This window comes from Tursiops truncatus, chromosome 14 (genome assembly GCF_011762595.2).
Source record: "Tursiops truncatus isolate mTurTru1 chromosome 14, mTurTru1.mat.Y, whole genome shotgun sequence".
Taxonomy (NCBI): domain Eukaryota; kingdom Metazoa; phylum Chordata; class Mammalia; order Artiodactyla; family Delphinidae; genus Tursiops; species Tursiops truncatus.
Window position 1 is genome coordinate 11,156,995 of NC_047047.1, and position 16,559 is coordinate 11,173,553.

Sequence of the window (16,559 nt, forward strand, 5' to 3'; positions counted from 1 at the left end):
GAGCACAGGCTCCGGACGTGCAGGCTCAGCGGCCACGGCTCACGGGCCCAGCCGCTCCGCTCCTCCCCCATTTTGTATTCCCACTTTACACAGGGAATGTGAGTGTATCAGAGAGACAGCACTGAGCCCAGGAGATGGCAACCGATTCTGCCGAAAGGCTTTACCAATATTTTCTTTCGACATCTAGACCCCCTTCATCCCCTGACATTCCAGAATAGTCTCTTGAAAATGAGATAGAGAGGAAACAGAAGAAACAATATCGAGGTAGGCCCGTCTTATTAAGTCAAAGGTTGGTTTCCGGAGCCCTGAATAGAGGGCGCTTGGCTTCTTCTCACGGTCTGTCTGCTCTTCGCAGCCTTGGCAGGTCAGGCTGTGGAGGGTGTGCCTTGATGACCACAGGTCAAGGGCAGCTGAGGACAGAGAGAGAAGGGACGGTACTGCTGGGGCAGTGGGACCTTAGAAGGTTAATTCGGAGCAGATGCCAGAGCACTAGACAGAAGTCAGCCATAGGACAAGGGAAACAAATGGAAATTGATAATAGGAAAAAAAACTGTGTTGAAACTTAGAAATGCTTGAAAAGTAAAAGAAGAAGAAAAGAAAGAGAAGAAGAAGAAACCAAAAAAAAAAAAAAAAAAGAAACAGGAAAAACTCTGTTCCTGTAAATAAAATTCCTGAAATCCTATGATTGCATTATTTAAGTAAAATGTGGGATAAGGTAGCCTGTGCTGGAAGCAGCCCTGCTCTGGAGACCTTCGGGTTTGCAAACCATGGGCAAGTCACTCAGCCATTCCCGGCTTCAGTTTCTTCACTGGCGAGATCGGGAGTGCCTTCCAGCTTTACGAATCCATTCAGAGGGCTCAAGGGACAATAGGTCTTGTGCACATCTGGCTGGTTCCAGCGCACATCTGTCTGGTTCCAGCACACAGCCGGAACACGCCTGAGAAGCCTTGGCTTTGGGGGCTGCCATGTAAACACAAGGTAGGATAAAATACAAAATAAACACAGCCACAGTGACCAGAAGGAATCCTTCCTTGGGGGTAGGGGTGGGGAGAGTGCAGACAGAGAGGGGGACGCCGGGCTTTGGCACAGAGAGCAAAGGCAGAAAACCACTATTCCCACAGGCCGCCTGGGCTCAGGTCACTGCTGCCCAGCGCCCTCCACCTGGACAGGGAAAAGCAATCTTCTGCCCAGGTCTCTCTCAAGCCGTCTCCACAGGAATGCAGATAGGAGTACCAGACCTGCTCTCCTTCCTCCGGCAGGAAGGTGGAGGGGGCAGCCCAGCAGGATTTCCTGGGTAACTCCTGCCCAGGTGGCCAGGCTGCACCAGGCGCCACCAGTCCCCTTTCCAGGGGTCTCCAACTTTCCTTTCCAAAGGAAAACGGTTCCTGCTCTGAGCCTGCAGCCTTCTGAGCTCTGTGCCTTGAACTCTGAGTGGGCTCTGCTAAGTGAAATTCGGAAAAGGAAAAATAGATTTGAGGCTTGGCCAGACTTGGTGTGCACCATGACATCTGCAGTGTTGCCTTCTGAAAACATTCTTCCAGTAAGAACTTAAATAATGTTTTCCAGGAGCTTGGGGCTGAGGCCATCTGGTTCCTCCCACAGCCCCTGGATGCTCAGACTGCTCATGTCTGCCCTTCCCAGCAGCATTTCCCACCCGACCTTAGCAAAGCATCCAGTGTTCCCATAACCCGGCCTCCAGTCCAAACTGAATTTCTCCTTCCGTTTGGGGAACGGAGGACAGCAAATGAGGAGGGCTGTCGATTCTGAGTCACCGTGCGTGTGTGTTCTTGTACCCCGATAGCATTGTTTAAAAAGACACTAGTCTGGGCTTCCCTGGTGGCGCAGTGGTTGAGAGTCCGCCTGCCGGTGCAGGGGACGCGGGTTCGTGCCCCGGTCCGGGAGGGTCCCGCCTGCCGCGGGGCGGCTGGGCCCGTGGGCCGTGGCCGCTGAGCCTGCGCGTCCGGAGCCTGTGCTCCGCAACGGGAGAAGCCACAGCAGTGAGAGGCCCGCGTACCGCAAAAAACAAAAAACAAACAAAAAAAAGACACTAGTCTACTCGGGTGGAGAACTTGGTCTGAGTTCATGAAGCCCATCTCCTGGCCAATCTAGTCCTGTCTTCCGAGGGCCGTGGAGGAAGATGTCCTCACGTGAGCTCTGAAGTTGGACACACCTGGGTTTGAAGCTCCACTTTCTGCTAGGTGATGTCAGCCTCAGTATCCCCAGCCGGGAAAGGGGCGGGTCAGGAGCGGCCCGGCGCGGGGTGGGCTCCCGGGATCCCGCACGCACGTGCGCGCCGCCTCGGCCGCCTCCCCCGCCAGGGCGCTGAAGATGCCCGCGCTCGTCCTCGGCGTCGCGCCCGGCCTCCTCGGGGAGCCGCGCGGGTTGGGCGCGCTCCCAGGCGCATTCCTGGCCGGGCAGCCCCTCCTCCTCGGCCTTGGCCAAGGGGCTGGCGCCTCCCCGCCTCGCTGCGATTGTCTCGTGCGGGCGGCTGCGGACGCTCCTGGACGCTGCGGCTGCAGGTCTGCGCGCGGCGCACCTGGACCCGGGACTGCGCCTCCCGAGCGCGGCGGGCCCGGCTGCGCTCCGGGGCTCCCGCCTCCCTCCCTGCCCGAGCCGCTCGGGGCCGCGCGGAGCCCCGCTCCCCGCAGGGGCGGCTGCGGCATCGGCTTGGGACAACTTCGGCAGGGAAGGCAAAGTTATTTCCCCTTCCCAAGCAGAAAGGTTCCGATTGGCAAGATGGTGCCCAACTGTCCCCGCGCGCTCTTCCTCCTGCTGCTTTTCCTCGCCTGCCCCGAATCGCGGGCTTCCCAGGTCAGTGTCCCTCCCGCCCCTCCCCTGTCTCGCTTGCAGGGGAGGCCACGCCAAGGCCGGAGGACCTGGGCTCGCCACATTCCACCGGAATGCTCGGGCTGGGGGCTTGGAGCGAGGCTGGAGCTGGGGTTCAGTTTTAAGAGGGAAGCGTGAGATCCCCGCCATCTGTCATCGGATGCATCGCGGGCCGGGCGTCTGGGAGAGCCTGGGCTGGTCTAGCCGAGCAGTTTGTGCGAAAGCCTCGGTCCGCTGGGGGGAGGGAGAGAGAGGGCTCCGCGTGAGAACCGTGCGTTGCAGAAAGATTGCCCTGGGATTTATGAGACATTGGTCTTCCTCAGGTCTCCAGAAGAGCTCCCTGCTCGCCCAATTAGGATAGAGGTTGTCCCCTCCCCTCCAACTTCCAACATTTAAATTTCTAACTGAAATATCATTCTTACCACCACCAACTTTTAAATTTATTTATTTAATTTATTTTTGGCTGCGTTGGGTCTTCATTGCTGCGCACGGGCTTTCTCTAGTTGTGGCGAGCGGGGGCTACTCTTCGTTGCGGTGCGCAGGCTTCTCATTGCGGTGGCTTCTCTTGTTGCGGAGCACGGGCTCTAGGCGCACGGGCTTCAGTAGATGCTGCGGTGGGCTCAGTAGTTGTGGCTCACGGGCTGTAGAGCGCAGGCTCAGTAGTTGTGGCTCACGGGCTTAGGTGCTCCCTCGGCACGCGGGATCGTCCCGGACCAGGGCTCGAACCCGTGTCCCCTGCATTGGCAGGCGGATTCTTAACCACTGCGCCACCGGGGAAGCCCCACCACCAACTTTTAAAGGCTCAGAACTTTCTTAGCAGTTCGCCGCGTTTCCCAGGCAGAGACAGGTGGGAGGGTTCTGAATCAGCCTCACCTGAGCCTAGGGGACCTTAGATTTGGGACTGCATTTCTTTCCCACACTTGCAGGCAGCTCGCCGTTTAATTTTTCTCTCCCTGACGTTTGTGTCTGTTGGAGTCCCACTGGATTTATGTGCTTGACCAGGTTCACTTTTACATTAAGCAGTAAAAACTCATGGTTAAAATTAAGATAAGAATGCAGATAAAAATGTGTCTTCCAAAGGTGAGACTGGAATTGCTCGATTCAGAGCCAGCTATCACCAGACTGGCTCTGGAAACTGGAGACCCCTCCCTCTGTGATGGCGTGTCCCGTGGGCTGTGGGGCAGCTACCCCAAGAATACCGTCCATAACAATAATAGTAACTGCAGACGGAAAGAAAGCTCACTGAGTGATGAGTGCTGTATTCTTCGCTAAGCATCTTGCAGGCTCTTTATTCTCAGAGCAGCGCTGTGAGTCGGGAACTATTGTCATCCCCATTTTGCAGATGAGGGAGCTGAGACCCAGGGAGATTCTGACTTACTCAAGTTTCACATGGCCAGGAAGGAGTGGAGTAAATTTAATCTCTCTCCTTGGTCTCCAAGCCTTTTCCCTTCCCCACAGACTCTCACCTATGGACTGAATACCTGACAGGCACAACCGTGGCCACCTAGAAGCCCTTGGGGCACAGGAAGGGGTTCCAGGCAGGGAGAACTCAGTTCAGACCAAACACGGCCCGTGTGAGTGCAGAATGCGGTGAGTTGCCACTGCAGGAAGTCACTCAGCCACCAGGCAGCAGAAGCCTGGTCTAGGGCCACAATCAACCCACCCAACAGAACAGTGGGGTGCCCCACCCACGATGCAGATTACATAACAGAACCTGAGGCCCAGAGCTCAAAGCCAGAAGCACAGGTAGGTGCATCCCTGAGCCGGCTCCCCACCCAGGCCAGGAGAGGGGGCAGGGTGGATAGGAAGTACCAGAGGAAGCTGAGGGGCTCTACACTGCCATTATCCGATCTCTGAAGGTTACCTGGAAAAGTGGTGACACCTTGGCAGTTCTCAGATGTCTGCAGCTGCTGTTCAAGCAGGGAAGTAAGCTCTCTCAGGCTCTGTTCCGGGGGGAGATCTGGGTCCTATCCCTGCCCTGCCACGTCCAGGCTTTCTCAAATTCCTTCTCCTCTAAACCTTGGTTTCTTTACCTGCGAGAGCACCTGCCTCACTGGGCTTTGTGAAGGGGAAAGGGAGCAGAAGGGATTCTCCATAGAAGTTAGTTTAAAAATTCTAGTGAAACTGTCCTTCACCCAAAGTCCTATGTAGTCGGGGGAATCTCACCCCTAATCCTTGTCTGACTTTTCAGCACATCTGTCCTGGGTCACTTTGCAAGATTTCTGTGACCTGCTGTTGGAGAGCCAGTGGTCCTGGGGAAGGAGGGGAGGTTGAGCAATGTGGGGATCCCGTAAGTGGGAGCCCTTTCCCAACACTACTGCCCACTCTGTGTGGCCTTCCCCCAGGAAGAGAAACTGCCTTGCTGGGGAGACAGGAAAGGGAGAACATTTAACACACCCCACGCCTCACCCTCTTCCCCCACAATGGCTCTCGGCCTCCTCGTGGCCTGTGGGGAGGGGGGGCTATGGTATTTCAGAACGTTTCCCCTTCTCCAAAACCTCTCCTTGTGATCACATGTCACAGGGTTCCAAATTCCACCATTAGAGATTCATTCTTTTGGTTGTCTACTCCCAGTTGATACATTGCTTTTTACAGTGTAATGGGAAAGAAATGTTTTTGGTGTACATTTCCATGATTTTAACCATAGAACTATGTTCTATATGTGGTACTCACCACCACAGTCAGGAGACAGAAGAGTTCCACCACCCCAAAATGACATCATCATGCCCTGTGTAGTCACACCCTCGGGCACCCTAGCGCCTGGCAACACTGATCCGTTCTTCATCATTATGGTTTTTTCATCTTCACAGTGTAATATAAATGGAAGCAAAAAGTACATAGACTTTTGACTCTTACTTCTTTAACTTAGCATAAAGCATTTAAGATTCTTCCATGTCGTTCTGGGGATGCACAGTTCCTTCCTATTGCTGGGTAGTATTCCATTGTGTGGACGTATCACAGCTTTTTTTTTAATCAATTCAGCCACTGAACTGAATGACACCCATGGTATCAATTCCAGTTTTTGGTGATTATGACTAGAGCTGCTGTAAACATTCCCATACAGCTTTTGTGTGAATGTAAAAACACTCATTTCTCTTGGGTAAATATCTAGGAGTGGGATTGCTGGGTTATATGGTAAGTGTATCTTTAACTTTGTCAGAAGCAGCCAAACCGTATTCCATATCAGTTGTATCATTTTGCATTCCCACCAGCAATACATAAAAGACCCAGTTGCCCTGCATCCTCACCAGCACTTAATATTATCGGGTTTGTCTGTTTGTTTCTAAGTCACTCTAATAGGTATGGAATGGTATCTCATTGTGGTTTTAATTTCCATTTCTCTAATAACTGATAATATTGACATCTTTTCATGTGCTTATTTGCCATTTGAATAGTTTACTGGGTGAAGTGTCTGTTCAGGCCCTCTGCCCATTTTCCAAATGGGTGATTTGTTTTCTTATTGTTAAGTTTTGAGTATTCTTTATACATTCTAAATAGAAATCCTTTATCAGATGTGTGAGTTGCCAATATTTTCTCCCTATCTGCAGCTTGTCTTTAAAAAAGTTTTTTTTATTTTATATTGGAGTATAGTTGATTTACAATGTTGTGTTAGTTTCAGGTGTACAGCAAAGTGAGTTAGTTATACATATTCCTATATCTATTCTTTTTCAGATTCTTTTCCCATATAGGTTATTACAGAGTATTGAGTATAGTTCCCTGTGCTCTACAGTAGATCCTTGTTGATAATCTATTTTATATATAGTAGTGTGTATATGTTAATCCCAAACTTGTAATTTATTCTTCTCCCTACCCCACTTTTCCCCTTTGGTAACCATAAATTTGTTTTCTAAGCCTGTGAGTCTATTTCTGTTTTGTAAATAAGTTCATTTGTATCATTTTTTTTTAGATTCCACATAAGTGATGTCATATGATGTTTGTCTTTCTCTGACTTACTTTGACTATCTCCAGGTCCATCTGTGTGGCTGCAAATGGCATGATTTCATTCACTGCAGCTTGTCTAAGCAGTGTCTTTCCCAGACCAAAGATTTTAAATTTTGATGAAGTCTAATTGATCGATTTTTTATTTTTATAGATCGTGGTTTTGGTGTCAAGTCTAAGAACTCTTTGACCCCAGATCATGAAAATTTTCTTGTATGTTTTCTTCTAAAATTTTTGTAGTTTTGCATTTTTGCATTTTGATCTGTAATTTATTTTGAGTTAATTTTTGTGTGAAGTGTGAGGTTTATGTTGAGATAAACACTTTGCATGTAGATATCCAGTTGTTCCAACAGCATTTGTAGAAAAGACTGTTGAATTGCCGTTGAATTGTCTGAGCAACTTTGTCAAAAATCAGTGCGTCATATGGGTTTATTTCTGCCAGTAACACACTATCTTTATTACTGTAATTTTATTTATTTATTTAGTTAGTTAGTTATTTGGCTGCATTGGGTCTTCGTTGCACACGGGCTTTCTCTAGCTGTGGCGAGCAGGCGTCTACTCTTTGTTGCCATGCACGGGCTTCTCATTGCAGTGGCCTTTCGTTGCAGAGCACGAGCTCTAGGCGCACGGGCTTCAGTAGTTGTAGTGTGCGGACTCAGTAGTTGTGGTTTGCGGGCTCTAGAGCGCAGACTCAGCAGTTGTGGCGCACGGGCTTAGTTGCTCCAGAGGCATGTGGGATCTTCCCAGACCAGGGATCGAACCCGTGTCCCCTGCATTGGCAGGCGGATTCTTAACCACTGCACCACCAGGGAAGTCCTGTTACTGTAATTTTATATAAGACTTAAAATTGGATAGATCTTAAGACTTTATTATTCTTTTTCAAAATTGTTTCGGTTATTATAGCTTGTATTTCCATTAAAATTTTAGAATCGGCTTGTCCCTATCCACAGAATTCCACTGGAATTTTGATTGGAACTGCATTAAACCTACTGATCAATTAGGGGTGAATTGGCATCTTAACAATATTGAGTCTTCCAATCTGTGAAAACAATATGTCTTTCCATTTATTTAGATCTTCCTTGATTTCCCTCATCAGCATTTTTTCGTTACCAACAGAAACATGTTTTGTTAGATTTATATCTAAGTATTTCATTTTTGGAGCTATTTTAAGTGGTATTAGGTTCTAAATTTTTTCATTTCCAATGCTATATTCCTTGTATATGGAAATTCAGTGGGCTTTTCTGTGTTGACATGGTGTCCTGTGACTTTGTGGAACACACTTATTAGTTATAGGGCTTTTTTTTTTTTGTAGATTCCCTCAGATGTTTTTTACATAAACAATCATGTTATCTGTGAATAGGGGCAATTTTATTTCTTCCTTTCTAATCCATGCGCCATTTATTTATTTATTTAGCCTTATTACACTTATTAAAACTTCCAGTACTGTGTTGAGTGAGAGAGTGGACGTTCTTGCCTTGTTCTAGAACTTGCGAAGAATGCATTCCGTTTTTTAATATTAAGTGGGATGCTAGGTTGTGGGTTTTTGCAGATGCCATTTGTCAGGCTAAGGTTCTCTTCTAGCCGTAGTTTGATGGAGTATTCATTCATCTCTTTCTACACAGTTTGCTATCCCTCATTTATGGATTTCTTCTACTGTCTTTACCTGGTTTTGTTACCGGGGTAATACTGGCTTCCTAAAATGAGTTGTGAGCTGTCCCCTTCTCTTCTGTTTTCTGGATGAAACTGTGCAGAGGTGGTGTCAGTTCCTCTTATAATGTTTGGTAGAATTGACCAGTGAAACCCTGTGGGCTTGGAGATTTCTTTTCTGGAAGGTTTTTAACTATGAATTCAATTTCTCTGACAGATACAGAACTACTTAGGGTAGCCTTTTTCCTTTGGGTGACTTTTGGTAGCTTGTGGCTTTCAAGAAATTGTTCCACAGTCCTCACTGTCTCTTGAGGTAACTGATTTTAAATGCCCTGGAAATTACTCCCCATTTCTCAACAATTGATCTCCTGTAACGACAGATGAGTACTTTGTTCCATTGTTCGCTGCAGAGCCAAATAGTCTACTATGATTAATTTCCTTTCTTGTGTAACTTTTTGGTTTTCCTCAAGATTTTTCACTTTTGCCCGGTTCGTCCTCTACATAAGCACAGTTGTTTCCAATAATCTCTTTCCTAGTCCATATTCTGTCGGGCTGCTTTCCCCCTGGATCCCAGTCATGCTGACCTTCTCTGGGCTCATGGCCCTGTGGCTACCCAGGGACTTTGGCCTGCGCTGGAGTTTATGTTTTCTAGATCATATGTCTTCCTCTTTCTTGGCTTATTCCCTTGTTTTTTTGAACACGTTCTCAGGAAAAATGATGTTTTAATCTGCGATCCTTAGCCCTTCCCAGATCACTTTCCTATTGTAGACGTCACCATTTTTCTACCCTGAAACTTTAAAGCAGGCAACGGTAGCACCATTATCCCCACGCTGGAGATGGGGAGCCTGATGTGCCTGAGGAAGTGGCAGCTGAATCCTCATACTGGGAACAAAGCCAGAGGAAGGAGCGGGGGGGGGGGGGGGGGGGGGGGGGGGGGGGGGGAAATGCCCCCATCCAGTGTCCCCCCACTGACTGAGTCGGGAGGGAAGGAGGTGGGGAGGGTTTGAGACCTATTCCCTGGTCTGAGAACAAATGAGATGAAGAAGGGTGGAAATATGAAAACCCAAGTATGTTCCTTGCCGGTGTAGTATCGTCAGCTTATCGATGTCAATTCTACTGCCAGTTTCGATGGAGTGGCTGGACTCCAGGTTGAGAAGGATTGCTGTTTACTTGAGAACTCAGCACGAAAGGATACCATGCTCGATTAAAGGTATCTGCCGTGCTCGCAGCACCAGGAGCATTTGCTACCCTGCAGCAGGGTTTTATACACCGGCGCCTGTATTATAAGAATACATGGGGGTGAGCGGAAGCTACGGGGACGTGGGAATCACCCATTTTGAAAATGGGGCATTTCATCAAACAAATATTTGCTGACTGCCGTGGCCCAGGCCGGGAACAAAACAGACAAGGACCGTGCATTTGGTTTTGAAAGGGCCGCGCTAGATCTGGAGTTGGCTGATCAGGGTGGCAGTCTGAGCTGGGCTCCGCTCGACTGTTCTGCTCAATGGCTCCAGGCTCCGCTTTTCGGGTCTGGGCTCCTCTTCACCTGTGGACGGCTGCCAGGTTCGCTGCGGCTGGTTGGTCCAGGGTGGCTCTGCTCCATGCAGCCTCTCATCCTCCAGCAGGCTAGCTGGGTTTTTCACATGGTAGAAAGTGGTCAAGGGCCAGGACGAGCAGAATGCCCAAGACTTCTTGAGACGCTGTTCTAAAGTGAAGCTGGGATTTTGGCGTCCTCCAAGTGTGGTGAGGCCAACAGATCAGGAGACACTGCCGGAAAAGATAGTGTGTTACGCCCACTATCGAGGAGGGAGAATGTCATACCAAGTTGGGCTACAGAGAGAACAGCAGGCAGAAAGAGAGGGAGGGAAACTTCTGGAAAGCCTTTACTGGGGGTTTTGAGGGAAGAAATGGGTGAGACAGGTTAAGGAGACTAACCGGGTTAAGATTGGCTAGTTGGGATAATTGTAGCAGGATGGTGGTATAGGGCTGCCCCTAGTCGTCTGATGCCGAACCCCAGGTTTGTTGGTGGGGACTGGGCGGGTGTTAGTGTCTCACAAGCTTCGGAGCCAGATAAGCAGGCGGATGGGCTCTGGTTCAGTTGGTTTGCTACCAAAGGTGTGCTGGGCATGGGCAGGGAGGGTGTTGTGTTGTTTGCTGTCTCTAGGAATTTGCTGGCCCTGCCACAGAGGGGCAGTCTGTGCCAAGTCAGCGTGGCCCCAGATGTCAAAACATCACATACAGAAACTAGACAATGTGGTTAATCCAGAGCCAGCCTTGGAACTGGTATATCGCTTCCAGTGCATTCTGTTGGCCAAAGCAAGTCACAAGACCCGCCCATATCCGGAGATGGGAAAACAGACCTCCCTCTGGATGGGAAGACTGGCAGAGCCTCCTTGCAGATGGCGTGGGTGTGGGGAGGAAGAGATTGCCATTCTGCAAACCTTCATCAGTAGTGATCCAGGGCTTTACTGCCCCCAGAGACAGTGTTCAGATGAACGGGTGGGGTCAGGGTGAGGATGGGTGACCGGGAGGCTGTCCTGGCGTCTTCCACTTTCTCCAGCAGCCTCCACCTTTCCCTGGCAACTTCAGGAGGGGGACTGTTTCCAAGTCCTATCGAGGACGGCCCTGATTACAGAGAAGAGTGGAGACCCCTTTGCTCCGTGGGGCAGTTTCTGGCCCCTGGGGGCGTTGGGCAACGAGTGCTGAGGGTGTGGACTGGATGTGAACAGCTGGGGAAGGAGGCAGTGCCCTGGGTTCTCGGGTTGGCCTGGAGTCTTTCAGGCAGGAACTGATGCCCTCCCAGGCCTGCTCCCCCTGGAGGATTCTGTTTGACACTGGACTTGATTCCAGGCAGACCAAGCCAGATGCCTGTGGAGCTGCTCACCCCACCATCTGGGCACCGGCCCCTCCCTCCATGCGCCCACCTCCACCTGCCTCCCAGCCAGCTGCCCCAGGAGGAGTGTCCATCCCCTGACTGTTGACAGAGGCCCGACGGTGCCCCTGATCTATAGTGCAATGGTGGGCTGCCGTGCTTCTACCAACTTTCCCAAGGCTTGTGCAGCCCTGGGGCCCTGGGGACAACGGGGCAGACTCCCTGAGTGGGCAGAACTTTCTATGTCCTCTCAAACCCTCTACCTGAGTCTTCCCTGCTTCTCTGGAGTTGCCTGGCACCTAAAATAAGGATGTCACAGACATCTTCATTTAAGAAAACAATAGGCACCTACCATTTGACAGGACCCAAACCTACCCATTTCAGTAAGTAAACCTCTATCTCGAGGAAGTAACCATTGATTTTCCCTGTATGCGGGAAAACACGTGTCCCTCTGGGCGCCAGACTCTGCAGAGGGAAGCAGCTTAAATGGGAAGCAAAGCCCAGGGAGCTCACCTTGGGGCTGCGTTTCCAAGTAAGACTGAGACGTGACATCATTCACATCAAAGACTGGAGGTGTGGGGGTGGGATGGCAACTCCAGGGACTCAGGAGACCCTAGGCTGCCCCCTGACCTCGCCGTTGTCACCTGGTTGGCTCCTGACTCAGACATGTCTCTTTATGCCGGGGATCAGGTTACCTCTAGACCCTCAACAGAAGTGGCGCGCTGCCAGCTCAGGAGATGCCCTTCCCTCTGCTCCCCGAGGCTGGGCTTCCCGTCTCTGCGGGAGGGGTTGGGGGCAGAGTGTGATCGGTAACTGGGTGCGCGGCCCAGGGAGCGGAGAGGATCAGAGGATTCTTGGCTGACCTGAAGAAAGGGAAAGTGCCGGGGGTGTCTGTAGGCAAAAAAAGACAAAAAGAAAAGCTTCTTCCAGGGAAGCATCAGACACCATCAGTCATTTACACTGTGGTGTGAAAAACATTCAAACTTGTCAGTATTACCTCCCAGCGCCTTCTCTGATTGCATAATTAAAGATTTTACCTTCCCAGAAGGAATCTAACTACCAAGGTTAGATTCTACAACTATGTTCTGAGAGCCTTTCCTGCCAGGTGATTCTCTGGGTCTGGCGGGGCAGCAGGGCCCGAGGCAGCGTAGCAAGTGGAGAAGACCCTGAGTGCCTGGTCTGTGTTCTGGCTCTGACGCTTCCCGGCTGAGTGACCCGGGGCAAGTTCCTGCCTCTGTGAGTCAGTCTCCTCCTCTGAGATGCCTGTCTCGTGGGGTTGTAGGAAGGAGAAAATGAGTGACATTCAGAGAACAGGTCCAAGATAAGGGCTCAGTACGCGTTAGGGTAGAGAACGATGAGGTGGACACAGACCCTGTTGTCACGTGGCTCACCAGGCAGGCAGAGAAAAACAAGACAAACCTGAACGTATCTGGAGGCAGAGCGTGGAAGTGGGGTGTTGTGTTGGAGGGTGGCCAGGAGGCTGCTTAGTACTCAGTAGGCAGGTAAGGGCTCTTTGAGAAGGGGGCTTCTACATGAAAATGGAAAGATAAGAGCCTGGCTTGCAAGGACCAGGGGCAGAATCTGGGCAGAGGAAACAGCCAGTGCAAAGGCCCTGAGGTAGAAGTAATCTTGCTGAGGTGTGTGGAGAAACACAGAGGAGGTCTGAATCTTGGGACACAGAAGGTGCCTGATCTGGACACAGTTGGAGGTGGCAGGGCTTGATCACATATGGCTCTGTAAGCAGAATAATGCCCTCCACCCAAAGATATCTATGTTCTTATCCCAGAAACCTGAGACCCTTACCCTGATTTTAGCCCAGTGAGTCCTGTGTTGGGGTTCTGACCTCTGTCTTTTGGGAAGCTTCGATTGCAGGAGGGCCTGGGTGGATGCAGGGAGAGCAGGTGGCACGCAGGTGCAGGTGCAGGACAGGGTAGTTTCTGTCGCACCGTTGCCTGCTCACGGAGAAACGCTTGGTATTTTTCGCTAGCGAAGGTAGGAAGATCTGAAAGTGTACCACGTGTGTACACGTGTGTACTCTTAAAGTAACTCACCATCCAGGTGAGTTACTTTAAGAGTAAGGACTCCAAGGCTCCACCTCTCATGCATGGCCATGCCTACCGCACTCACCTCATCAGTCCCCTTCATTCTGCCCACGCTGCCCGCCAGGACCGGGCCCCCCAGCGCCCTCCGCCTCCTTGGCGTCAGCCCCAGGAGACCCGGTCAGATCCAGATGTCCACTTTCACAAGTCGCAGAAATCTTGGATCATGTGTGACTGTGCACACGTGTGGGCTGACGTTCCCTGAAGGGTCCATGCGTGTGTTGGGGGGGACAGTGGGGGGACTGAGAGGGTCGGCTAGCAAACTGGGGCCTCTGAGCCCCTCGTCCTGGTTCCCTCTGGCTGAAGAGAGAAGAAGAATGGACTTTCCCAGTGGGTGGACTGGGCACAGTGTGAGTGGAAAGGTAGCCTTGCCATTGACCAACCAGATGCCCTGAGCCTCAGTTTCTCTAGCTGTGAAATGGGGATAACCTTGCCTGCCTAGGGGGCTGCAAGGAGGACTAAATGAGATAATGATGGCTCCGTTTCTTACGTCAGTACCTGGCACGAAGTAGGATGCTTAGTGAATATTTGTGGAATAATGAATAAATGAATGAATTATGGACTCATTCTGTTGTACATGTGAAACTAACAGAATGTTGTATGTCAATTATACTGCAATAAAAAATGTAATATAAAAAAGAAGAAAAATCAAACAAAAAATGAGTAAGTGAGGAGAAGATGCGATATACTAAGTTTCTTTTTCCTCTTCTTTTCCTCTTTATTTTCTCAACTTCCTCTCTCCTTCTCTACTCATATTGGGTCAAGTCCCAAAAGGAAGTAAGCAAAACATGCCCCATTTCTGCAGCCAGGAGGTCCTCAAGTTATGGAGAGAGGCGAGGGGAAGGCCCAGTACCAGGGGGCTCCACAGGGGGCTGTGGCTGGTTTTATATGTGTGTGTGTATGTTTGTATGTGGTATGTGTATGTGTATTGTGTGTATGTGGTATGTGTGTGTATATGTGTATTGTGTATGTGTGTGTGTGAATGTGTGTGTGTGCACGGAGCTCCCCACTGGGCTGGGCATTAGGGGAGATATTTGCTGGACGTAAAGTGATAGTGTTAAAGGCACAACCAAGTCTGCAGGTGAATGTGGCCACGGGAAGCTTGGCTGGGCAGCAAGCAGGTGAAAGAATATGGTGGATTTGGGGAGTAAGATGAGGAAGACTGCCCTGGGCTCACACTTACATCTTCCTTCGCTCCTCATTCATCTGTTTTGTTGGTTCGCTCAAATGAGCATCTCGTGTGTACTCAGGTCCTGTCCTCAGTGATGAGGATTCCAAGTTGTCTATAACTTGTTCTCCGCCCTCAGGCATGCAAAGGGGCCAGGAGAGAGGTGACCAGAGCTGCCTGTCAAGGGGGTGCTAGAAAAGGAGGGGAGTCGGGAGATGGACAGAGGAGGGCTCCTGGGGGGTCTCCATGGACCCCTCTCTGAAGTTTCACATCAGGGTCTGGAGGAGACCTGCTGGGATTTCAATACTGGATGCGTCACCGTGGCCAAGTGACTGGTTGGCTTCCTTGCCTGTAAAGTGGGTGTAATAATGGTGCCCATATCCCGGGGCTGTCGTGAGCATCTAACGAGTTTGCTTGTGTGCAGTGTGGTGGCGGTGCTGCCTCTTGGCTTCCACTGTTGTCATTGTTCCCGTGGCCGTTTCAAAAAGTAGACAAGAATTGAGTTGGGGCGAAAATATAGAATTTTGGGCAGCCGGCATCGTAAGAAACCAAAATGCCCTGAGTACACAAAGGGAGACTCTGCTGGAGGGCTGTGACAGCTAATTTTATTTGTCCACTTGGCTAGACCAGATATTTAGTGAAACACCAGTCTCGATGTTGCTGTGAAGGTTTTTTTTTTTTTGGCCACACGGTGCGGCATGCAGGATCTTAGTTCCCTGACCAGGGATTGAACCTGCGGCCCCTGCAGTAGAAGCATGGAGTCTTAACCACTGGATTGTCAGGGAAGTCTCTGTGAAGGTATTTTTTTAGACTTGATTAGCATTAAATGGTAGACTTTGAGTAAAGCAGGCTGCTATCCATAATGTGGGTGGGCTTCATCCCAAAGACTGAGGTCCCCAGAGAAGGAGGGCTTTATGCCTCCAGACGGCCTTTGGAACTACAATACCAACTCTTCCCTGGGTCTCCAGCCCACACTTTGCATGAGCCAATTCCTTAAAATAAATCTCTCTCCTTCTCTCTCTCTCTCTACAGGGTGTGTACAGATATAATTGGTTCTTCTTGGTTCTGTTTCTCTGGAGAACCCTAAAACAAGGGCCTTGGGCACCTCCCCAAGTAAAATTCCCTCACTTCCCCCAGAAGTGTCCTTCCTTTACTCTTCTGTGTGGGTGCTGGGTCAAGGTCACTGGAATGAGAGAAGTTGAGGAGTTCTAACCCGCTTCTGATTTGGCCTAAAATTAAAAAAACAAAACAGAACAAAACAAAAAAACTTTCGGAGAAAAAAAATCCTGTGCAAATTCTACATGACTCAGATGCAGAGAGCCTCGAGCCTTGGCTAGCAGGCACACACTTGGCAAGTGTGCTCCGTCCTTTCATAGATCTAAAGGCATCAAAACATCTGTGTTCCCATTAACAACATGCTGACATGACACATAGCTGTGGCTTAGAAGAAACCAGCGTGAGAGGGCCCTTCCGAGGTCCAAGGGGTCATCCGTGGCTGCCTGGAGGGGTCTGGGGCTCTATTATCCTCGAGGTGGCTCTCAGAAATAGCCACTGTGCCGAGACTGTCGCTGTCAGGATGACCGTCGAGCCAGGTCACGTGAGAATGGAGCCTCCAGGACCCCCCATCCTTGTGCCCCCCCATGCCTGGGCCCTTCAGGGCTTTGAGAGCTGGGCTTCACTTGTAAACTGAGCCCAGATGGCAAGGAAGCCTGGCTGGGGTGGGAAGGTCCGCCTACCGGGTTCTGGCACGGGCATGGGGTGAGCTGGGGGACACACAGCATCTTTGTCTGTGTCCACCCCTGGGCCAGCAGGTGGGGTCTCAGGAGCTGGTCAGCCTCCCAGGAAGAGGGCCGTTGTCAGCCCTGAGGCGTCTCCATTAGATCCATGTGAGAGGGTGGGTTGGAGAGAAGATGGACAAGACTTGCCCTGGAGGAGCGGTGGGGTGGCTGGAGGGTAGTTCTGTGACCTCCTTGCTCCCAGGAGCCTGACCTCATCCCAGCTCAGGAAG

At 50.5% G+C, this 16,559-nt stretch overlaps 2 protein-coding genes across 5 annotated transcripts in view; both read left to right on the forward strand.

The window, feature by feature from the left end:
- Positions 1–16,559, forward strand: part of TMEM87B (transmembrane protein 87B) — a 278,511-nt gene that overhangs the window by 61,515 nt on the left and 200,437 nt on the right. The gene's annotated exons all lie outside the window — the stretch shown is intronic.
- The window catches only part of FBLN7 (fibulin 7), a 65,383-nt gene continuing 49,936 nt past the window's right edge, over positions 1,113–16,559 (forward strand). For 3 of the 4 annotated variants that reach the window (XM_073791132.1, XM_073791133.1, XM_073791131.1), the window contains exon 1: positions 1,113–2,811. In XM_073791132.1, coding sequence (XP_073647233.1) covers positions 2,329–2,811 — 483 coding nt within the window. In that variant the 5' untranslated portion in view covers positions 1,113–2,328. The remainder of the gene's footprint in view (positions 2,812–16,559) is intronic. The other variant, XM_019931051.3, reaches the window with a different exon arrangement.